The following is a 25,390-nucleotide window of genomic DNA, read 5'->3' as shown; positions in this document are numbered from 1 at the left end:
TATTTTATAAGTCATTGACCCAGAGCTAGCGTATAGGTAGAAGTTGTGATCTCATTGTGTTAGCCCTGGTCTTCATACTTGTTTTAGGTCAGAACACACATTTTAGAAGTCATAGACAACCTAGAAATTCACTTTTCAGAAGGACAACAATGTCCTCACCTGTGTTTCTCTCAGTACAGGTTCCTGATAACTGGCATTGTTGTAATTTGCATGCTAGCCCCTAGTTCCCCAATCCTTGGTACTATTAACTTTATTGACATATAGGAACTTGAAATTCCGGTTTGGGCACCTGACAACTATTTTCTGTTTGTAATTTCACATTTTCTTCACAGTCATTGTGACGCACTCTGTGTGTTTGTTCTTTACATGAGAAATATTGCTGACACATTTACACAGAAAGATATACAGAGCTAAGCGCCACTTAGATCGTTGTTATTTAAAACTGGAAGGACTTGAAGTTCACCTGGGTAAGCATAACTCTTAGCTGTCTCTCATTTGGGAAATTCCCAGTTTCGAACCAAATCTTTTAGGTAGATTCAGAAAGAGTTAGGCCGGCTTATCAGTAGATAAGCCGGCCTAACTCAGAATCTACGCCGACCTATGTTTAAGCGTATGCTCAAACAGAGATACGCTTAAACATATCTAAGATACGACGGCTTGCGCCGTCCTATCTTAGGTTGCAATATTTCGGATGGCCGCTAGGTGGCGCTTCCATTGCGGTCGGCGTAGAATATGTAAATGAGTTGATACGCCGATTCACGAATGTACGCCCGGCCGCCGCAGTAGTAGTTTTACGCCCTTTCCGTAAGGCATTAGCAGGCCTAAAGTTATTCCATCTATTAGGTGGAATAACAATGTTAAAGTATGGCCGCCGTTCCCGCCGCGAGATTCAAATTTTTTACGTCGCTTGCGTAAGTCGTCCGCGAATCGGGATTTACGTCGTTTACGTCCACGTCGAAATCAATAGGCCCGTGCGGCGTACTTAGGCGCAATGCACACTGGGAAATGTAGGCGCCCGGCGCATGCGCAGTAAGGAAAAAACGTCAAAAACCTGATTAGCATTAAACACGCCCCCCTTCCACACATTTGAATTCGGCCCTCTTACGCCTGCCCGCTTTAGGCTATGCCGCCGTATATTAGCAGGCAAGTACATTGAGAATCATGTACTTGCCTAGCTAACTTACGGCGGCGTAGCCTAAACAGGCTAAGCTACGCCGCCGCAAGTTTGCACCCAGGTACCTGAATCTACCTATTTCTGTCTAGCATTCCTCCACAGTTGTCCCTGTTTTGATCAGATGTATAGAAAATGTACTATTTACCTGCCAAAAGTGATAAGCTTAGCCAAAAGGCTAACACACAATAATTCATAGGTTAGATACATAGGTTAGATAAAAGGTTTAGTGTCGTTTAAGTGTAGAATTAATTTTTATACATTTTCAGGAACTTAACACCAGTTTGTAGGCAGGTGCAGTCTACATTCTCCACTGCAGGTGGCGCTCAACAGCAGCAGCATAGCTGGGAGAGAAGAAGTTAAGGGGAAAATGGTTTCTCTATGGTTTACAGGGCAAGCTATGCGATTGGATGCTGCCACCCCATGTGACTCTAGCTGCCATCTTGGGTGCAGGTAGAGCCTATTTAAGAACCTGACTCCTATGCTTGGCGTGCATTTTGGTGTAGGGACAGGTTACTCATGTGACAGGGACAGTGATTAGCGGCAGGAAAAAAAACTGCATTTGTTATTTTAAAGCGTATTCAAAGGCAAAATGAAATATATCTCTGCAATACATGGATATTCACCCTTTTTTATCCCTTTAACCACTTAACGCCCGCCGCACGACTATTTACGTCCGCAAAATGGCACGGACAGGCAGATGGGCGTATATATATGTCCTTGCCTTTGCGCGGGTTGGGGGTCCAATCGGGACCCCCCCCCGCTGCGTGCGGCGGGCAGATTCCCTCGGGGAGCGATCTGGGACGACGGCGCGGCTATTCGTTTATAGCCGCTCCGTCGCGATCGCTCCCCGGAGCTGAAGAACGGGGAGAGCTGTATGTAAACACGGCTTCCCCGTGCTTTACTGTGGCGGCGCATCGATCGTGTCATCCCCTTTATAGGGGAGACACAATCGATGACATCAGACCTACAGCCACACCCCCCTACTGTTGTAAACACACACTAGGTGAACCCAAACTCCTACAGCGCCACCTGTGGTTAACTCCCAAACTGCAACTGTCATTTTCACAATAAAGAATGCAATTTAAATGCATTTTTTGCTGTGAAAATGACAATGGTCCCAAAAATGTGTCAAAATTGTCCGAAGTGTCCGCCATAATGTTGCAGTCACGAAAATAATCGCCGCCATTAGTAGTAAAAAAAAATAATTAATAAAAATGCAATAAAAATATCCCCTATTTTGTAAACGCTATAAATTTTGCGCAAACCAATCGATAAACGCTTATTGCGATTTTTTTTTACCAAAAATAGGTAGAAGAATACGTATCGGCCTAAACTGAGGAAAAAAAAATGTATATATGTTTTTGTGGGATATTTATTATAGCAAAAAGTAAAAATATTTTTTCAAAATTGTTGCTCTATTTTTGTTTATAGCGCAAAAAATAAAAACCGCAGAGGTGATCAAATACCACCAAAAGAAAGCTCTATTTGTGGGGAAAAAAGGACGCCAATTTTGTTTGGGAGCCACGCTGCACGACCGCGCAATTGTCTGTTAAAGCGACGCAGTGCCGAATCGCAAAACCTGGCCTGGGCATTTAGCTGCCTAAAGGTCCGGGGCTTAAGTGGTTAAAGACCCTTAAATTACAGAAAAATTGCTTGTGACCTGTCAGAAATGCATTCAGTTCTTAGTGGTATTAAATCCAAAAAATGTTTCCTAGATTAGATATAAATAACATAATACACATGCTTTTGCATTTTCTTTGTTAAATTTCTTCCTTTGTGCTTCCCCTTCTCATTTGGCCCCAACCGTGCTGATATATTCATGTTCTCTCTGTGCCCATTATGCAGCTGGGACCTTTGGAGTTTTGGGATTCTGCACACTCCAGCTCCATTCTACAACCCTACATGCAGCGGTTCAGAGCAGTGCACACAGAGGGACACAGAGCCACTGTCAATCATCGCTGTGGAGGCGGAGGAGAGGTGTGGCTTTTGTGTGTCCCCCCTGTGCTGGCTGCTTAAATGAGCATAGTAACATACAGTCCTTGTACCCACAAAATACACCTTTATTACTGTAGCACAAAAAATAGTCTCACAGACACAAATAAACCTCAGCACAATGGATCATATTAAAAATAAATAAAAAGAAAGCGCCTATTCCATTTTTGATGCGTTTAATGTACGCTAAAAATATGCTAAAAAACACACCGTAGGTGCCCTTTAAGTAAATTTAAATTTTATCTAAGGGAAAAGTATGTTTTTTTTCCCACCTGATATTTGTTAAATGCTTCTCAAATACACTGTAAATGCGCTGGAAAAGCATAGACTTGGATGGAAGGTGTTGACTTGCTTCAACTCGTTCCATACTCAACATGTAGCTTCATTTTTTAGGTGCAGTGGTGCACAAATGCAACATGTTTTGGTAATATGAACAGCTCTGTGTGCTGTCCATATTATTGATTGCAGGCGGCTTTACTAGGCTTTTGAGGAGTCTTAAACGTTTTTAAATTTAGTAACACTTTGTTTAACTTAACCACTTAAGGACCGGACCAATATGCTGCTAAATGACCCAAGGGGTTTTTACAATTTGGCACTGTGTCGCTTTAACAGACAGTTGCGCGGTCGTGCAACGTGGCTCCCAAACAAAATTTGCGTCCTTTTCTTCCCACAAATAGAGCTTTCTTTTGATGGTATTTGATTGCCTCTGCGATTTTTATTTTTTGCGCTATATACAAAAATAGAGCGACATTTTTGAAAAAAAAACCAATATTTGTTACTTTTTGTTATAAGTAAATAAAATAAACTAAATTTTAGTCAAACATTTAGGCCAACATTTATTCAGCCACATGTCTTTAGTAAAAAAAAAATTGCAATAAAAAAAAATAGCTACCTAGCGGGAACAGCGACACTAATACAGCGATCAGAAAAATGATCGCTTAGTGACACTGGCAATAGGGAGTGAAAGGGTTAACTAGGGCGGTGATCAAGGGGTTAAAACTTTATATGGGGGGGTACGGGGGCTACCCTGGACCTAACACTAACTGCCTGTCACACTGACACTAAATGCAGTGATCAGTACATATATGATCACTGCATTCAGTGACACTGTGACAGGGGGGTGATCGCAAGGGGTTAATGTGCCTGCGTGTCCTGGTGTCAGTGTAGTGTTGTGCAGACTCACTGTGTGATGTGATCTCTCCTCAGCGGCGGTTGAAAATACCGCCGAAAGGAAAGATCACATCACTTCCCTCTTCCTGTGTTTACACAGGAGGAGGAAGTGGCACACGGGGGAGCGCGCGGATTGGCTGAGAGCGATACGGAGGGGGCAGACAAAAACGAACAGCCGCCCCCTCATCCCGGATCGCTTGGACAGCCACGGGAACCGCCGCATGTACCAGGGGGGTCCCGATCGGACCCCCGACCCACGTCTAGGCAGGGACGTACAGGTACGCCAATGTGCCTGTACGTGCCATTCTGCCGACGTAAATGTACATGCGGCGGTCCTTAAGTGGTTAATGCATTGTTTGCATTAAGGTAAAAAAAGGTTTTTAATTTCCCTGTGCCCCCTTCCCCTGTGTGAAGAGTAAGAGAAGGGAGAAGAGATCAGCGCTGTGCGCGGCTGTATCTATTCTTCCCTTACTTTCACTTCACACAGCATTTGAGAAGCAGCAGGAACCATTGGCTCTTGCTGCTGTCAATCAAATGCAGTGAAGAGAAAGTGGGGGGCGGGTCTAATGCTGCATACACAAGATCAGATTTTCCGTCGGAAAAACCTTGAATTTTTTTTTCGACGGAATTCTGCTCAAGCTTGGCTTGCATACACACGTTCTCGGAACTTCCGCCCGTCAAGAACGGGGTGACGTACAACACTACGATGAGCCGAGAAAATGAAGTTCAATGCTTCCGAGCATGCGTCGGAATTTTGCGCGTCGGAATTGCTACAGACGATCAGATTTTCCAATAGGATTTTTTTTTCCATCTGAAAATTTGAGAACCAGCTCTCAATCTTTGGTTGGTGGAAATTTCGACAGCAAAAGTCCGATGGAGCATACACACGGTCGGAATTTCCATTCAAAAGCTCACATTGGACTTTTGCTGTCGGAATTTCAGATCGTGTGAACGGGGCATAAGTCCCGTTGTGCAAGTCTATGGAGCGCAGCACAAGTCAGACACACAGGTCAGGAGCGTGCAGACAGCGCTTCTCCCCATAGAAAGTGGGTGGCTATGGTGGACCGTGCACCGGCCGATCCAGGGGGGGGGGGGGGGCAACAGGGAAATTGCCCCCCCCCCCGAGACAATCATGTCACATTGGCTTTAAAAAAAAAATGTACCTTTTTTTTTTCAAAACTGCTTTGCGGTGCCTGCAGCTGCCGCTGCCGAGTCTCTCACTCTCCCTCTCTCATCACCAGGGCCGGACTGTCCTGAGGCTGCTTTGAGCTGTAGCTGACTGCAGCGCTCCCCCTCTCTCCTGCGTGTATGACACCAGGCATCTCTCACTGTGTGTGAGAGCTGGGTCTGTGTTTGGCTGTACTGCCTGTGCTAGACCTGCTTGTGTGATAGTAGATGGAACACTGATTGAATCAGTGTTTTGTCTATCACACAAGCCCGTCTAGGGGGGGACCTTGCTAGAGCACACTGCCCTGCCGAACACAGACCTACAGCTCCTGTTTGTTCCTTGACACATGTCGGGAGAGGAGATACCTGCTGTGTGTGATCGAGGCAATGCCATGGTGAGTGCCATGCACAGTGGGGCTTCATTCATATACAAAAGTGGGGCTACATTCATATACAAAGTGGGGCTGCATTCATATACAAAGTGGGGCTGCATTCATATACAAAGTGGAGCTGCATTCATATACAAAGTGGCGCTGCATTAATATACAAAGTGGAGCTGCATTCATATACAAAGTGGGGCTGCATTCATATACAAAAGTGGGACTGCATTTATATACAAAAGTGGGACTGAATTTATTTACAAAAGTGGGACTGCATTTATATACAAAAGTGGGGCTGCATTTATATACAAAAGTGGGTCTGCGTTCATATGTACAGTGAGGCTGCAATGATGGACACTGATGAGGCTGCATTAATCTCTTGTACCATGTCTTCAGTCTCTGACCATCTCTTGTACCATGTCTGCAGTCTCTGACCATCTCTTGTACCATGTCTGCAGTCTCTGACCATCTCTTGTACCACATCTGCAGTCTCTGACCATCTCCTGTATCATGTCTGCATTCTCTGGCCATCTCTTGTACCACGTCTGCAGTCTCTGACCATCTCTTGTACCATGTCTGCAGTCCCTGATAATCGTCTACAAACTATGGGATAGATTTATGGCATTTATATTTAAATATTTTTTACTAGTAATGGCGGCGATCATTGATTTTTTAGCGGTACTGCAACATTGCAGCGGACACACCGGACACCTAATTGAGTTCTGTAAGCAACACCTTATTTTCTGTCAGTGCCCCTCCCGAGACTAGACTCTGGATCCGCCCTTGGGTGGACATAGTAAAAAGAGAAGGAGCCAAGTTCACCGCCGGGGGCCCCAGAAGAAGAGGGCCGGGGTCACGCTGCAATACCACTGCTCAGAGCAGTTAAGTATAAAAAAAATTACTTTAGTAACACTTTAAGCCCTGTTGCGGTATGATAACATACAACTTTGTAGACTAAGCTCTGTTCATTTTTTTTAAATAACACAGAAAGCATGCAGAAGTCGCAGGACAAGATCTCCATTGGAAGCCTGGAGAATGGAGATGGAGAATACAGTAGCATAAATGGGAAAGGGGACAGAATGTTGTCACCCAATACTACAAAGGACACCATGTGACACTGGGATTTTGTTGATATCCTGGGACAATCCTACAAGATCTGAAGTTACATAGTCTGGTTGAAAAAAGACACAAGTCCCTCCAGTTAAACCAACTAAGTAGTTGGGGTTTACCCCAAAATAGACAGATGCTAGCCGTGTCTCTTTCATGCTCATCCTTTCTTTCATATTGGTATAAACATGAAATCCTAGGCACCCAAAGTTCATATTCATCTTGCCAAGATTATAGTGAAATGATGCCCACATTTCCCACTATCATTTAAGGCTTTTGGCAAGCTGTACCAGTGGTGGCACGTCAATAGGGGGCACACGGGCACGACCCCCCCACCAGGCAGTTACAAAAAATAAAATAAAAGGCCCTTTAAAAAAAAAAAATAGAAAAATAAATGTCCTTTAAGTGCACTGGGCCAGATTCACAGCCGAGATACGACGACGTATCTCCTGATACACCGTCGTATCTCTGAGATACGCTTGTCGTATCTATGCGGCTGATTCATAGAATCAGTTCCGAATAGATAGCCCTAAGATCCGACAGGTGTAATTGAATTACACCGTCGGATCTTAGGATGCAATTCTAGGCCGGCCGCTAGGTGGCGATTCCATTGCGGTCGGCGTAGAATATGCAAATCACTAGTTACAGCGATTCACGAACGTCTGCTTTACCCGTCGCTCTAACTTTACGCTGTTTCCGTCGAGATGCGCCGCGTAAAACTAAGGCTGCCCTCTAGGTGGACTAGCCAATGTTAAGTATAGCCGACGTTCCCGCGTTGAAATTTGTAAAATCACGTCGTTGGCGTAAGTCGTCCGTGAATGGCGCTGGACGCCATTAACGTTAACGTCTAAACAAATGACGTCCGTGCGACGTCATTTAGCGCAATGCACGTCGGGTAATTTTCTCGATGGAGCATGCGCAGTACGTTCAGCGCGGGAACGTGCCTAATTTAAATGGTGCCTGCCCCATTTGAATTAGGCGGGCTTGCGCCGAGCGCATTTACGTTACACCGCCGCAAGTTTACGGGTAAGAGCTTTGTGAATCAGGCACTTACGCTGTAAACTTGCGGCGGTGTAACGTAAATGGGATACGTTACGCCGCCGCAGCGTAACGTAGATCTTTGAGAATCTGGCGCACTGTGCTCAGGCTCCGGACACAGTGCCTAAGGGAAGCGCCACATCTATGCAATCACAAGATTGCAGATGAGACGCTTTATTTGCAGGGTTTTGATCTGCCTTGTGGCCAAAGCCATTGCGTCGGACAACTTCCACCCTTAGTATCGGCGGGGTGCTTTGTTCTCCGAGTTACGACGTCACTTCCGGTTTCCAGCCCTGTGTCAGTGATAAACCGTAAGTGACGTCAGCAGCTCTGTGAAAAAACTGCACGGCCCAAGTGGAGCCATTTCAGAATAGCACTCTGCACTGTCTGGAGGGCAGGTGTCTCGGCCGGCACCGTGTCCCCACTGTGCCCGCTGAGCGGCCGACCCACCAGCTGCCACTGAGCTGAACACATAAAAAAGTATGCCCTTAATTAATTTACCCAAATTACTACCTAAAACAATGTTTATGATTATTTTCATGTCTTTTCCAGATTCCGTGATGTCAGATCCTGAGGGCAACCCCAATCCTCCCAGCTATGAGGCTACAATGAGCAACAGTGAACCCACAGCTCCGATGTCTGATGTGCCTTTAACAAACATCCTCAAGAATCACAGTCCTCCACCCCCTGCTTATTATCCCCCTAACCCAGATCCGTCCTGGAGTCCCTACAGTGTCATCCCACCATGGAGTGTGGACAACATTACACCCCAGAATACAGACCCATCTCCACCATTTTATAAGGCATTTCTGATGGGTAAACCCAAGGCTCTTGGAGTAAGTATTTGCAAAAAAAACAAACGTAGACGCTTCTTAAACACAAGGGCCTAGATATAGAAAATATGCATCTTAAAGTACACCTGTTTTTATGATGCAATAAAAAAATGGTAGGGAAGGAAAACACTTCTAGGTAGATTCACAAAGAGTTAGGTCGGCTTATCTACAGATAAGCCGACCTAACTCTGAATCTAAGCCGGCCTATGTTTAAGTGTATTCTCAAACAGAGATACACTTAAACATACCTAAGATAGGCTGGCTTGCGCCATTCTATCTTAGGCTGCAATGTTTCTTTTGGCCGCTAGATGGCGCTGCCATTGCGGCCAGCCTAGATTATGTAAATGAGGGGATACGCCGATTCCGGACGATTTACGAGCGTACGCCGGGCCTACACCGTCGAGTTACGTTGTTTCCGTACGCGATAGGCCGCCTAAAGTTATTCCACCTATGAGGTGGAATAACAATGTTAAGTATGGCCGCCGTTCCCGCCACGAGGTTCGAATTTTTTACGTCTTTTGCGCAAGTCGTCCGCGAATCGGGATTTACGTCGTTTACGTACGCGTCGAAATCAATAGGCCCGTACGGCCTACTTATCCGCAATGCGCACTGGGAAATGTAGTCGCACGGCGCATGCGCAGTGTAAAAAACGTCAAAAAACGTGAGGTCAAGCCTCATTTGAATAATACACGCCCCCCTTCCAGTCATTTGAATTAGGCGCGCTTACGCCCGCTCGTTTTAGGCTACGCCGCCGAAAATTTGAAGGTAAGTGGTTTGAGAATCACTTCTAACCTAAATAATTTTCGGCGGTGTAGCCTAAAAAAAGTAGGCTGTCCTAATTTTAGGCCATTGTGTGTGAATCTACCCATTCCTGTTTTGATTGGTTGTGCTGGTGCTTTTAAATTGGATCTCAAGTTGACACTTTATTTTTTTCAGTAGCATTGAGATGGAAAGCAACTTTATTTTTTTAGTTCCTGCACGGAATTTCCCAACGTGGAAATCAGACAGCAGTTAAAGGGGTTGTAAAGGTAAAACAAAAATTCCCTAAATAGCTTCCTTTACCTTAGTGCAGTCCTCTTTCACTTACCTCATCCTTCAATTTTGCTTTTAAATGTCCTTATTTTTTCTGAGAAATCCTCACTTCCTGTTCTTCTGTCTGTAACTCCACACAGTAAAGCAAGGCTTTCTCCCTGGTGTGGAGAAAGCCTCTTGAGGGGGGAGGGGCGAGCAGGCAAGTCAGGAGGCTCTCTACTTTGCAGATAGAGAAAGGAGCTGTGTGTTAGTGGGCGTCCTGACACTCCTGCTCGCCCCCTCCCCCCTCAAGAGGCTTTCTCCACACTATTACTGTGTGGAGTTACAGACAGAAGAACAGGAAGTGAGTTTTTTTCAGAATAAATAAGGACATTTAAAAGGTAAACGTAAAGGAAGCCATTTAGGGATTTTTTTTTTACCTTTACAACCCCTCTGAAATCATTTTTAACTCTTCCTCATGCTACTGAAATAAGGAAGGAGGTTTTTGCTGTCTATATTCCAGCTGGAGAGATTCTGCTCACTTTCCCCAGTCTGTTTCCAAAACAAATTTTAGCTAGAATTCAATAGTCTATAATTTTTTTTTTTTTAGGGTGGACCTCCACTTTAAAATCAAGGTGTAAACACACACACACACACACACACACACACACACACACACACACACACACATATATATATATATATATATATATATATATATATATATATATATATATATATATATATATATATATATATATATATATATATATATATATATTGTGACAGGAAGTCAGGTAGATCCGGGGGTGTTGTCACAGACGGGAGATACATTTCTGCCTTGTTTAGAAAATTCATCAATCACTATCAGGTGTCGGCTGCAGAGGTAGCCAGAAAGGTTTAAGGACGTTGGATAGCTTCAGCTGTTCAGAATGAGGAAATTAAGGCCTCTATAAATTGTCCAGAGGATTACTACTCAATGCTGCATCCTGAGGCTTGTTGAGTTAAGGAGAACAGTGAGCTGAGGAAGACTTCTGAAGGTGAAGTGGTTGTTGATATCTTTGCTGTGTGATAAGAAAATCAAAAAGATTATTGTTTTCTGCTGGAAGACCAGCAGTGTCTGCCCAGCAGTAGGATGTGCCAGACTCCATAGGTAGGTTCCTGTGTTGTGAAGGTAGACGGCCCAAGTGGCCAGGGTTTATTTTATGTTTTGTTTTGTTTATGCTGTTTGGATGCTTGCACTTGTTTCCAGCAATATGGAAGAATAAACCATAACTAGGGTTGAGCGAACCCGAACTGTAAAGTTCGGGTTCGGTACGGACTTTGTTTTTTTTTTTGTTCTCGAACCCGAAACCGAATAATTAGAAAAAGTCTGGGTTCGGGTTTCGGAGTTCGGCTATTTTATGGCGCGCTGCACGGCAGCCAATCGCCATTTGTTTTACTAGCCATGCCTACTAATGGCATGGCTGTAATTGGCCAGTGCAGCATGTGACCAGCCTCTATATCAGATAGAGGCACACAGCACAGTCGTCACTCTTCATTAGCTAGTGTAGGGAGAGGCTGCTGCTGATTGAAGGACAGTGTCAGATAGGTGTATCCTGCTTCAGAAATCTACACAAGCACAGTTTATTTCTGTGAGATCTGCATCTTATTGTTTAGGGCTCGTCACTCTGCTTTAGCTAGTGTAGGGAGAGGCTGCTGCTGATTGAGGGACAGTGTCAGATAGGTGTATCCTGCTTCAGAAATCTACACAAGCACAGTTTATTTCTGTGAGATCTGCATCTTATCGTTTAGGGAGAGGTTCCAGCTATTTGCTATAGGGACAGCAATATATAGGTGACTCTCTGCCTATTTCACCAGCACTTCACCTGTCACCTGTGATATACTGTGTGTGTCCAGTATATAGTTTAGGGAGAGGTTCCAGCTATTTGCTATAGGGACAGCAATATATAGGTGACTCTCTGCCTATTTCACCAGCACTGCACCTGTCACCTGTGATATACTGTGTGTGTCCAGTACATAGTTTAGGGAGAGGTTCCAGCTATTTGCTATAGGGACAGAAATATATAGGTGACTCTCTGCCTATTTCACCAGCACTGCACCTGTCACCTGTGATATACTGTGTGTGTCCAGTACATAGTTTAGGGAGAGGTTCCAGCTATCTGCTATAGGGACAGCAATATATAGGTGAATCTCTGCCTATTTCACCAGCACTCCACCTGTCCCCTGTGATATACTGTCTGTGCAGTACATTGTTTAGGGCTAGGTTCCTGCTTCTTGCTATAGGGAGAGAAATATATAGGTGAATCTCTGCATATTTCACCAGCACTCTACCTGTCCCCTGTGATATACTGTCTGTGCAGTACATTGTTTAGGGCTAGGTTCCTGCTTCTTGCTATAGGGAGAGAAATATATAGGTGAATCTCTGCCTATTTCACCAGCACTCCACCTGTCCCCTGTGATATACTGTCTGTGCAGTACATTGTTTAGGGCTAGGTTCCTGCTTCTTGCTATAGGGAGAGAAAACCTGCTTTGTTGGCTACCTCCTCCTCCTCCACCGCCGCCGCTTCCACCTACACCGCCACATCCACCTACACCGCCACATCCACCTCAACCTCCTACTACATATGGACCTCGTCGTCCTAGGTCAAAATGATTTTATTTTTTATTTTTTTTATGTTATTTTAAGTTATTTCCCTATCCACATTTATTTCCAAAGTACTTGCCATGCTCTTCCCGACATGTTTCTGCCATTTGCAGCCCTCCAGCCATTTCCCTTAGTTTTTTAGAGACATTTTAGTAGTCAAAAGTCCGGGTCCCCATTGACTTCAATGGGGTTCGGGTTCGGGTCGGGTTCGGGTCCCGAGCCCAAACTTTTTTTTCAAAGTTCGTGTTCGGGTCCGAACACGAACATCCAGGTGTCCGCTCAACTCTAACCATAACCCTTGTTTTTTCAACCACCCACGGCTGCCTCTCTGTATAATTCAGTGTGTAGTGAACCCACTCAGGAGGTCACACACCTCCGCTACAGAGCTAAGCTGTTACTAGGCAGATTGTCCTAATCTGCCTCTTCCTCGTCCGCGGTGAGGTTCTGTGTTCTCCTCCTCGTGTTGTCTCCTAGGAAATGGAGGTGCGCTGCCTTCTGGGACGCACAGGGCAGTGTGCCCATTCACATAGAGCCGCGCAACTCGCGCAAGCCCAGTAGGAAATGGGCAGTGAAGCCGCAAGGCTCCACTGCCTGTTTCCCTTAGTGAGGATGGCGTCGCCGGGACCCAGTCCGAGAGACGGATCGGCCTCGGGCGCCCGACATCGCGGGCAACCTGGACAGGTAAGTGTGCTTATTAAAGTCAGCAGCTACAGTGTTTGTAGCTGCTGACTTTTAATTTTCTTTTTTTTTTTCGCCAGATCTCCGCTTTAAGCTCTGTCACTTTTGTAGATGTGTATTATCATGGTGGCACTAGAAGGGCAAGTTGTGGGAGAATAATATGCTGTTGGTAGCAACCAACATAGAATAGTTTATTTTACCTTTGTTTTTAGTTTAAGTCTACTAAGCAATTTATGTTTATTTGAATATAATGCAGTTGTTTATTTTAAAATATCTAGGCCAGGGGTGTCAAGGGCTGCGTCAGCATTATGGTTGCCCTTAAAGAACCAGTTGTATCTGTAAAGCCTCGTACACACAATCGGATTTAGAGAATTTTGTCCGAAGGGCGTTGGCCGCGAACTTATTCTGCATACAGAAATTTTTGAGCCAACATACACAAAACTACGTGGTTTTCCAGCTCTTTAGCGCCACCATTTGGGCAACTTCTGCTAATGTTGTGATATGGTTAGCATTGTTTCGGAGCATGCGTGTTTGTACTTTGGATTTTATTCCGGACGGATTTGTGTACACAGGATCGGATAATCCGACAAGACACATTTGTTGTCGGACAGTTTTAAAGCATGCTATAAAACATTTGTTGTCGAAAAATTGTCCGATGGGGCATACAAACGGTCGGATTTTCCGACAAAACCCTACCATCACACGTTTGTTGTCGGAAAATCTGATCGTGTGTACGGGCCTTTAGACTAAGTATGCAGAGTTACATAGTTACATAGTAAGTGAGGTTGCAGAGTTCGGGAGTGCGCAACATACAGTATCTCACAAAAGCAAGTACACCCCTCACATTTTGAAAATAATTTATTATATCTTTTCATGTGACAACATTGAAGAAATTACACTTTGCTACAATGTAAAGTAGTGAGTGTACATATTGTATAATAACAGTGTAAATTTGCTGTCCCCTCAAAATAACTCAACAACACACAGATATTAATGTCTAAACCACTGGCAACAAAAGTGAGTACACCCCTAAGTTAAAACGTCTAAATTGGGCTCAATTAACCATTTTTCCTCCCCAGTGTCATGTGACTTGTTAGTGTTACAAGGTGTGCATCTCCCCATTCTGCCTAGTGACACTGTGAGGGATCGCGTTTCCTGTCATCGGGAACAACAATCAGTGACATGTCACGTGTAGCCACGCACCCCTACAGTAAGAATCACTTCCTAGGGAACACTTATTGACCCCGCATCTTTCCATAAATAGTACCTGTCACAAACCATTCCTATTACAAGGGATGTTTACATTCCTTGTAATAGGAATAAAAGTGATCAAAAAATAAAAAAAAATAAAAAAAAGAAGTGTAAAAATAAGTAAACGGCGTATCTTTACTGCGACGGCCGTGCGTACGTTCGTGAATAGGCGTATCTTGCTGATTTACATATTCTAGGCGTAAATCAGTGTACACGCCCCTAGCGGCCAGCGTAAATAGACAGCTAAGATACGACGGCGTAGGAGACTTACGCCGGTCGTATCTTAGCAACATTTAAGTGTATCTCAATTTGAGCATACGCTTAAATATACGACGGCGCGGATTCGGACTTACGACGGCGTATCTACTGATACGCTCGTCGTAAGTCTACCTGAATCTAGCCCATAGTGTCAAATGAATCCATAAAATATAGGCAGATTGACTTTAATTGAGCGATACACAAAAAATATACAAAAAATGCAGCTTAACTTTGTCACGTGTTTGTCACATGTTCTTTTCTGGAATTTCCAACAAGGAAACAATCTGCTTAGTTCTATTTGTTAAGAGGGGGAGGGGAAATGGTGTTTACCATAACTAACCCATGCCTGGAGGCAGACATCTCTCATCTTTTAATAGGTTTAAACACCGGTCATGCAGAGTAATGCAGTCATGCTATGTGAATGGGGACATGTAAGAAATATAAAGTGGAAATACCCTTTAACCGCTTACAAACCGCATGCCCGCATTGTACTGCAGTCTTGGCAGCTCATACAGGCACGGCGATGTACTGTAATTGGACACAATGGGATTTTGTCAGCAGGTCCCAGGCAATAATTAATGGCCAGGACCTGCTGATCGGCTCTATCCAATCGCAGCCCAGAGCCCTGTGTTGACAAACAACACAGGGCTAAGTATAGAGGGAGCGATCTCTTTGTTTCTTCTCCTTTGCAGGGAGAAGAAACAAACAGATGTATGCTGCGTTTTACCAAAAAATTACACACCTTAATATGGTTATAAAGACACAAGGATTTTTAATAGGGTTGTCTCCGATACCCCTTTTTTAGGACCGAGTACAAGTACCGATACTTTTTTTCATGTACTCGCCGATACCGATTACCGATACTTTTGTTTAATGCCATGTGACAGTTTGACTGATGGGCACTGATAGGTGGCACTGACTGATGGTCACTGATAGGTTGCACCTATGGGCACTGACATGTGGCTGGCACTGATGGGCAGCACTGACAGGCGGCACTTATGGGCACTGAGAGGTGGCTGGCACTGATAGGCGGCACCTATGGGCACTGATGGCTGGCACTTATGGGCAGGCACTGAAATGCAGCAATAAATGACACAAGGAAAGTATTTTAAAATGCTATGCTATGCTTGGTACACCCTGCACTTGGCATCAGTAAGTATCAGCAGACATCTTGTTACACTCAGCCCAAACTATATGGGCTGGGTGTAACAAGATGTCAGCTGCTGGCTTACTGTGGCCAAGTGCATGGTGTGCCAAGATGGGCGTCGGTATGGCCAAGCTGGCGGCGACCGAATGCGATGGTCCGGTCACCGATCCTGATGTTGCTGCACCCTTCACACTGCACTCTGCCAGCTTACCTGCCTAGTTCTACTGCAGGTGAGGACTCGCCCTCTCCGGTCCACTGAGTTTGCACGCTCCGCCCACTGAGGCCGCCCGCCCACTCATCCTACTGACACCGCCTGCCCCCTCAGCCCACTGAGTACAAGTACTTGCACAAATGCTCGGTATCGGTCCCGATCAGTGGCGGCTGGTGCTCAACATTTTTGGGGGGGGCGCAAAGGAAAAAAAATTGCAGTATCACTGTGCCCAAACGCAGCCACTGTTCCATGCCATCAAACGCAGCCACTGTGCCATCAATTTGCACCACTGTGCCATGCCATCAAACGCAGCCACTGTGCCATCAATTTGCACCACTGTGCCATGCCATCAAATGCAGCCACTGTGCCATCAATTCGCACCACTGTGCCATGCCATTAAACGCAGTCACTGTGCCATCCATTGTCACCACTGTGCCATGCCATTAAACGCAGCCACTGTGCCATCCATTGTCACCACTGTGCCATGCCATTAAACGCAGCCACTGTGCCATCCATTGTCACCACTGTGCCATGCCATTAAACGCAGCCACTGTGCCATCCATTGTCACCACTGTGCCAAGCCATTAAACGCAGCCACTGTGCCATCCATTGTCACCACTGTGCCATGCCATTAAACGCAGTCACTGTGCCATCCATTGTCACCACTGTGCCATGCCATTAAACGCAGTCACTGTGCCATGCCATCAAATGCAGTCACTGTGCCATCAATTCGCACCACTGTGCCATGCCATTAAACGCAGTCACTGTGCCATCCATTGTCACCACTGTGCCATGCCATTAAACACAGCCACTGTGCCATCCATTGTCACCACTGTGCCAAGCCATTAAACGCAGCCACTGTGCCATCCATTGTCACCACTGTGCCATGCCATTAAACGCAGCCACTGTGCCATCCATTGTCACCACTGTGCCATGCCATTAAACGCAGCCACTGTGCCATCCATTGTCACCACTGTGCCATGCCATTAAACGCAGCCACTGTGCCATCCATTGTCACCACTGTGCCATGCCATTAAACGCAGCCACTGTGCCATCAATTGTCACCACTGTGCCCTTTAATGGTCGCCGCTGTGCCAATTGTCCCCACTGTGCCCTGTAAATTGCTCCCCCCCCCCCACCCGGCACTTAACTTTACTGGAGTCAGGCATCCACGTCCCACGATGTCTTCTCCCGCCCTCGATGACTGACAGGCGTCTCAGCCAATCAGGTTACCGGTAGCCAGAACTGGCCAACCTGATTGGCTGAGACGCCTGTCATCTTATCCAAGGGGCGTACAGTCTGTGCGCTTCGAGAATAAGCTTCCGGGACCCGAGGGCTGTATTGGGAAAGCCTATCAGAGCTGTTGGCTTTGATAGACATTTCCGTACAGCCAACCAGCTGGCGTTATTCAGATGGCCGGACATGAGCGCCGACCATCTGAATAACAGCGGCAGCGGCGATAATAACATAGATTCGTGCAATGCATGAATCTATGTTATTTCAGTAGCGGTGAGAGCTAGAGGGGGCAGCGCTCCAGCGCCCTCTATGGACGAACCGCCACTGGTCCCGATACCGATACTAGTATCGGTATCGGGACAACCCTAATTTTTACCTTCATGTATCTATGCGGCAGCCCCCCTCAGCCCCCCTAATACTTATCGGAGCCCCCTCTCAATCCAGCAAGGTCAATAAAAGCCTTGTCTCACGCTCCTGTTCGACTTTTGGCAGAGCAGGAGCCATTGGCTCACTGGCTGCCGATCGCAGCCAGTGAATCAATCAGGAGACAGAGGGGACGAGCTGCGCCACAGATTTGTGTGTGAATGGACACAGAGAGCCGCTGATCTGGAGCGCCTGCTTGGGTGCCCCCATTGCAAGCCGCTTGCTGTGGGGGCAAATAACACACTAAAGCATCGTACACACGATCAGATTATCCAACGGGAATTGTGTGATGACAGGCTGTTGTCGGAAAATCCGACCGTTTGTACGATCCATCAAACATTTGTCTGGATTTCCGCAAACAAATGTGAAATAGCATGCTTTAAAATTGTCTGCCAACAAATGTGTGTTGTCGGATTATCCGAGCATGTGTACATAAGTCCTTCGGCCAAAACTCCAAAGTACAAACAGGCATGCGCGGAAGCAATGCTCACCAAAACACTAAAACACAACGGGGTAGATTCACGTAGAATGGCGCAACTTTGTGCGGGCGTAACGTATCCTATTTACTTTACGCCTCCGTAACTTTTACAGGCAAGTGCCGTATTCTCAAAAAAAAGTTGCGGCGACGTAGCGTAAATAGGCCGGCATAAGCCTGCCTAATTCAAAATGTGAAGAGGTGGGCGTGTGTTATAGAAATCAGGCTTGACCCGACGTGATTGACGTTTTTCCCGAATGGAGCATGCGCCGTCCGTGGAATTTCCCAGTGTGCATTGCTCCAAAGTACGCCGCAAGGACGTCATTGGTTTCGACGTGAACGTAAATTACGTCCAGCCCTTTTCGCGAACGACTTACGCAAACGCCGTAAAATTTTCAAATTTAGTCGCGGGAACGACGGCCATACTTAACATTGGTGCGCCGCATATATGCCTCATATAGCAGGGGTAACTTTACGCCGGGAAAAGCCTAACATAAACGGCGTAAATGTACTGAATCGGCCAGGCGTACGTTCGTGAATTCGCGTATCTAGCTGATTTACATATTCGATGCGTAAATCAGCGTACACGCCCAAAGCGGCCAGCGTAAATATGCAGTTAAGATCCGACGATGTAAGAGACTTACGCCGGTCAGATCTAACAGAAATCTATGCGCAACTGATTCTATGAATCAGGCGCATAGATACGACCGGCCATACTCAGAGAAACCACGGCGTATCTGGAGATACGTCGTATCTCCGTTGTGAATCTACCCCAGAATTAGCAGTTGTGTTTAGAAGTTGCCCACAGGGTGGCGCTAAAAAGCTGAAAAACCACGTAGTTTCATGTTTGTTGGCTGACAATTCTTGGCCAGGGATTTGTCTTGCATACAAACGGCAAACGCCCTTCGGACAAAAGTCCTACGCTTTGTCTGCAGAAAATCCGATCGTGTGTATGAGGCTTAATAGTACAAGACCTTTAAGGTGCTGCCTAACTACTGCATTGTAGTACTTTTATGTTAATTCCAAAAGTAAACCATTATAGAAATGGAAAGTAGAAAAGGGGGGGGGGGGAGGGAAATTGAATGCAAGCTCACGGTGAGTACAATACTTCTAATAAAAAAACTGATTGTGGTCTCCAAGTACAAAATACTGTGTGACTCCCCTCACTTGGAAAGCAATATTGTAAAATCATCAAACGTACAGCCATGGGCGTCCGCTGAAATTTTTTCAGGGAGGGGCGCTTCGGCAGCGGCAATACACAGTCGCATTTAACCCTTTCTTCAAACGCTAGCGGGGGTTAAAAGCGCCCCACTAGCAGCTGAATAGAGCAGCTAAAACTATGGTAAAGCGGCACTTTACCGATAACACGGCCAGCTGGCAGTGTGAAATAGCTCTTGAGATAATTCAGCTTCACTCCATGCCCATATAAATATAGCCTAGAGAATGTACAGAACCCCCTTCAGCACAGATGGACCCCACCTTCAGCACATACTCCCCCTTCAGCACAGACCCCTACATTCAGCACAGATGGACCCCCCATTCTGCACAGACCCCCCCCCCCATTACACACAGACCCCTCCATTCAGCACAGACCCCCCTTCAGCACAGATGGAGCCCCTTTAAGCACAGACCCCCCATTCAGCACATACCCCCTCAGCACAGATGGACCCCCCATTCAGCACAAACCCCCCTCCCTATTGCATTCAGTACCTCAGATCAGCACAGGCACAGCAGGTTCCCTCCCCCTGTGTACATATAAACACTGGAGGGGAGGCAGCTTCACTCTGCTCGCTGTGCCTGTGTGACATCCAACCCGGGACCGTTTAGACAGCCCGTGGTCGCAAAACTCTTCAACACCTTCTCGATTATCCAGGGGGGGTCAATTGCCCCCCCTTGCCCTATGGAGCGGACGCCCATGCGTACAGCAAACATACTATTAAAACACTAAGGCCCCGTACACACGAGAGGATTTATCCGCAGATACGGTCCAGCGGACCGTTTCCACGGATAAATCCTCTCAAAGATTTCCGCTGATTTCGATGGGATGGAGTGTACACACCATCGCATTGAAATCCGCGCGGAAATCCTCTGCCGATGACGTGTCGCGCCGTCGCCGCGATTATGACGCGGCGACGGGCGCGACGCTGTCATATAAGGAATTCCACGCATGCGTCAATTCATTACGACGCGTGCGGGGAATCCCTTTGGACGAATGGATCCGGTAAGTCTGTACAGACGAGCGGATCCATCCGTTGGAATGGATTCCAGCAGATGGATTTGTTGTGCAGCACAGCAAATATCCGATCTGCTGGAATCCATCCCAGAGGAGATTTCTCCGCGGAAACAGATCCGCTGGCATGTACACACCATAGGATCTATCCGCAGAAACCCATTTGCTGGGATTTATCTGCGGATGGATTCTATCGTGTGTACGGGGCCTTAGAATATCTCTAGAAGGTAGAAGGTGTGACCACAAAAATCAAGGTGTAAAAAGGTACATGTATTATCGTTTCATCCCCTGGCTCATGTAGCCTCTCAAGGGGAAGTATTTACTGTATTTATCGGGATATACCGCGCGCCGGCGTAGAACGCGCACCCCAACCTTAGAAAGGTAGTTTAAGGAAAAAAATAAAACTTACATTTTTGCCCTGCGTCCATCAGTGGACTTGTCCGGCGTCCGTCTGCGGCCTTGCGTGGGGTCCATCCATCCACACCTTGCCCGGGGGTTGTAGCGGTGTTTGTTTTTGAATTTGTCGCCGAGAGGAGACAGATTTCCTGTGTGTTCGGCTTCTCTCAGCTGCGGGCGTGGCCGAGCCTAGCCGAGTGCGCAGTACACTCAGCTCGGCTCTAGGCTCAGAGACACAGAGTCAGCGGGGATCGGCGTATATCGCACACCCACGATTTTCCCCTGATTTTAAGGGGAAAAAAGTGCGCGGTATACGCCGATAAATACGGTATATGTCCTTATATTGAAACCAAGATTATGGCTGATAGATAGGCAACAGGGTTATGGATTCCAGTGGTTGGAATGCTCCACAATGACATCTGTGTCTCTGGCAAGACTCAAAGGAACACCTTACAGTTCATGCTAAAGATGCTTGTAGACAATATGGATAAATCAAGGTAGGGTAGCCAGGGCTGGTGCAAGGAACTCAGGAAGAAGGGTGGAGAATACACAGAAAAGAAGTGTGTCATAGGTCAGACAAAAGAAATATAGAGAATATGTGCATTACCACAAAAGGTCACTAGATGGCAGCATGTAAACGAAACATACAGTGGGGATCGAAAGTTTGGGCACCCCAGGTAAAAATTTGTATTAATGTGCATAACGAAGCCAAGGAAAGATGGAAACATCTCCAAAAGGCATCAAATTACAGATTAGACATTCTTATAATTTGTCAAAAAAAAAGTTAGATTTTATTTCCATCATTTACACTTTCAAAGTTATAGAAAACAAAAAAATGGCGTCTGCAAAAGTTTGGGCACCCTGCAGAGTTAATATTGTGTACTGCCCCCTTTGGCAAGTATCACAGCTTGTAAACGCTTTTTGTAGCCAGCCAAGAGTCTTTCAATTCTTGTTTGAGGTATCTTTGCCCATTCTTCCTTACAAAAGTCTTCCAGTTCTTTGAGATTTCTGGGCTGTCTGTCACGCACTGCTCTTTTTCAATTATGTTGAGGTCAGGAGATTGTGAAGGCCATGGCAAAACCTTCAGTTTACGCCTCTTGATGTAATCCCCCGGGGATTTTGAGGTGTGTTTAGGATCATTATCCATTTGTAGACGCCATCCTCTCTTTAACTTCAGCTTTTTCACAGATGGCATCAAGTTACCATCCAAAATTTGCTGAAATTTTATTGAATCCATTTTTCCTTCTACTCGTGAAATGTTCCCTGTGCCACTGGCTGCAATACAACCCCAAAGCATGATTGATCCACCCCCATGCTTAACAGTTGGACAGAGGTTCTTTTCATTAAATTCTGTGCCCTTTCTTCTCCAAACGTACCTTTGCTCATTCCGGCCAAAAAGTTATATTTTAACCTCATCGGTCCACAGAACTTGTTTCCAAAATGCATCAGGCTTGTCTATATGTTCATTTGCAAAGTTCAAAAGCTGATTTTTGTGGTGAGGACGTAGAAGAGGTTTTCTTCTGATGACTCTTCCATGAAGACCATATTTGTACAAGTATCTCTTTATAGTGGAATAGTGTACCACAACTCCAGTGTCTGCCAGATCTTTCTGGAGGGATCGTGCAGTCAAACGTGGGTTTTGAATTGCTTTTCTCACAATCCTTTGAGCTGTTCTGTCTGATATTTTTCTTGGTCTTCCAGATCTTGCTTTAACTTCCACTGTTCCTGATGACTGTCATTTCTAAATCACATTCCGAACAGTGGATATTGACATCTGAAAACGCTTTGCTATCTTCTTATAGCCTTCTCCAACTTTGTGAGCGTCAACTATTTTCAGTTTCAGTTTTCTAGACAACTGCTTAGAAGAACCCATGGTGCTGATTGTTGGGGCAAGGTCAGATGAGTCTGGGCATTTAAAACCTTTGAGATTGACATCACCTGGTCTTCCCAGACGATGATTGAGAACAATCCATGACACTGGCAGGTCTCAGCTTTATAAAGGGGGCAGTGCATGCTATAAATTCTGCAGGGTGCCCAAACTTTTGCAGACGCCATTTTTTTGTTTTCTGTAATTTTGAAAGTGTAAATGATGGAAATAAAATCTAACTTTTTTTGACATATTATAAGAATGTCTAATCTGATGCCTTTTGGGGATTTTTCCATCTTTCCTTGGCTTCGTTATGCACATTAATACAAAGTTTTACCTGGGGTGCCCAAACTTTCGTTCCCCACTGTAACATACATAGAAAATGGTTAAAGCGGTTGTATACCCGCATTTTTTATTATTTTTTTAAACCTGTAAGGCCTTGTACACACGACCGAACATGTCCGCTGAAACTGGTCCGCGGACCAGTTTCCGCGGACATGTCCGACCGTGTGTAGGGCCTAGCGGACAGTTTTCCGGCCTAGCGGACAGGTTTCCAGCGGCCAAAAGTTTCTTAGCATGCTAAGAAACTTGTCCGCTGGAACCATGTCCGTCGGACATGTCCGATGGTTAGTACGACTCATCGGACATGTTCGCTGGTTATGACGTATAACCAGCGGCCCGAAATTCCGCGCATGCGGCAAATTGATTCGACGCATGCGTGGAAGCATTGAACTCGCGTGTTAGAGAACGTCGGTGTCTTATACGTCACCGCGTTCTCTGTCCGCGGGGATTTTGGTCTGATGGTGTGTACACACATCAGACCAAAAGCTCCCAGCAGACATGTCCGATGAAAACGGTCCGCGGACCGTTTTCATCGGACATGTCTGCTCATGTGTACAAGGCCTGAGGCAAAAGCCATAATGAGCTAGTATGCACCGCATATTAGCTCATTATAAAATACTTACCTTAAAAACGAGGTGTAGAGAACTTACCTGGTCCACGCCAAGCGAGATGTCATCTTGCCTGGCGTGTCTTCCGGGTATCGCCGCTCCAGCGCTGTGATTGGCTGAAGCGGCGATGTCGTCACTCTTGCGCGTGCGTGCGGGAGATTTCATTCCGGCAAGGTCCGGGGGCTGCCGGCCCTTTAGCCGAGGATCCCCCCCTGCGCATGCGCCGCTGCAATCAGCGGCGCATTGCGAGGGGAATATCTCCTAAACCGTACAGGTTTAGGAGATATTCTTTATACCTACAGGTAAGCCTTATTATAGGCTTACCTGTAGGTAAAAGTTAAACAAATGACTATACAACCACTTTAAGAGAAACAATATTTATATATAACAAATAATATGCCTATTGGGCGGCACAGGGCAGCTACAGTATACGTCCTAATTTTCTATATTTCAGATGCTTGATTGTTAAAGATATAGGGGACCTAGTAATTGCATTTTTATTGTGTGAAGTGAAGTGCAATGTTGGGTCAACTCAACTGACTAAACAATATCTTTCCTCCTTAGGTTTTAATCATTATTGTGTCCATCTTTGAGATTGGTCTAGGTATTGCATTAGCAATCCTCGCCTATACTAACACAGACGCTAGCGGTATTTCTTTTTGGGGCCCCATCTTTGTAAGTATTGTTTATATTCATTCATTTAATTGTTTTTTGTTCTTTCACATGACAAACCTTGATAACAATGTGCAACACATAATTGTCAATTACAGATTAGCTTCCATCAATGTAACTTCACAGAATTGTTTAACATTGACATTTGACCAATTACTCGTATTTTTTGCTTTTTGTTTTGCAAACTATTCATTTCTGAACATTTTTGTAACTATGCACAGAATATACATTCTGTTTGCCTATAACGGAGTATGGCACTTAAAGTGGAGGTTCATCCAAACTGACAACATTATTCTAAAACAATCATTGCACAGCGCACAAACTGAATTGCCACAACATTTTTTTTTAAAATAAAATACCTTCGTACAGTACCTGTCTCCGAGAATGTGTTTCCAGCACGACGGCATCGCGCTGATTCTCGGCGACATGGTGCCGACATCTCGCACTCGCTGGAATAGGAAAAGCACATTCCAGCGAGCGCGTCATAGAAGCGACGGGGATCCGACTTGGATTCCCGCCAATTCTAGCAGCGGCGTTTGGTATAAATCATGAGGGGGAACTCCACGCCAAATTTTAAATAAAAAAACGGCATGGGTTCCCCCCCAGGGGCATACCAGGCCCTTGGGTCTGGTATGGATTGTAAGGAGAACCCCCCTACGCCGAAAAAACGGCGTGGGGGTTCCCCCACAATCCATACCAGACCCGTATCCAAGCACGCCGCCCGGCCGGTCAGGAAAGGAGTGGGGACGAGTGAGCGTCCCACCTCCCCCTGAGCCGTACCAGGCGGCATGCCCTCAACATGGGGGGATTGGGTGCTCTGGGGCAGAGGGGCGCCCTGCGGCCCCCCCCCACCCCAAAGCACCCTGTCCCCATGTTGATAAGGACAGGGCCTCTTCCTGATAAGCCCCCCGCCTACTGTAGGGGGGCGGGGCTGGACGTGTGACGTCATTGATCGCCTTTCCCTATATCAGGGAACAGACGATCAATAACAGCGCCACAACGAAGAACAGGGAAGGTGTGTTTACACTCACCTCTCCCCGTTCTTCATCTCCGGGGACCGATCGTGGGACTCCGGCG

General features: G+C 46.0%; 1 protein-coding gene across 1 annotated transcript in view; it reads left to right on the top strand.

The window, feature by feature from the left end:
* Nucleotides 1-420: 420 nt before the first annotated feature.
* The window catches only part of LOC120909303 (rho GTPase-activating protein gacK-like), a 53,050-nt gene continuing 28,080 nt past the window's right edge, over nt 421-25,390 (top strand). Inside the window, exons 1-3 of the mRNA XM_040321050.1 lie at nt 421-467; nt 8,581-8,864; nt 24,206-24,316. Of these exons, the coding sequence (XP_040176984.1) occupies nt 8,589-8,864; nt 24,206-24,316 (387 nt within the window). The 5' untranslated portion in view covers nt 421-467; nt 8,581-8,588. The remainder of the gene's footprint in view (nt 468-8,580; nt 8,865-24,205; nt 24,317-25,390) is intronic.

This window comes from Rana temporaria, chromosome 8, assembly GCF_905171775.1.
Source record: "Rana temporaria chromosome 8, aRanTem1.1, whole genome shotgun sequence".
Taxonomy (NCBI): Eukaryota; Metazoa; Chordata; class Amphibia; order Anura; family Ranidae; genus Rana; species Rana temporaria.
This window is presented reverse-complemented; position numbering and strand designations above follow the sequence as displayed.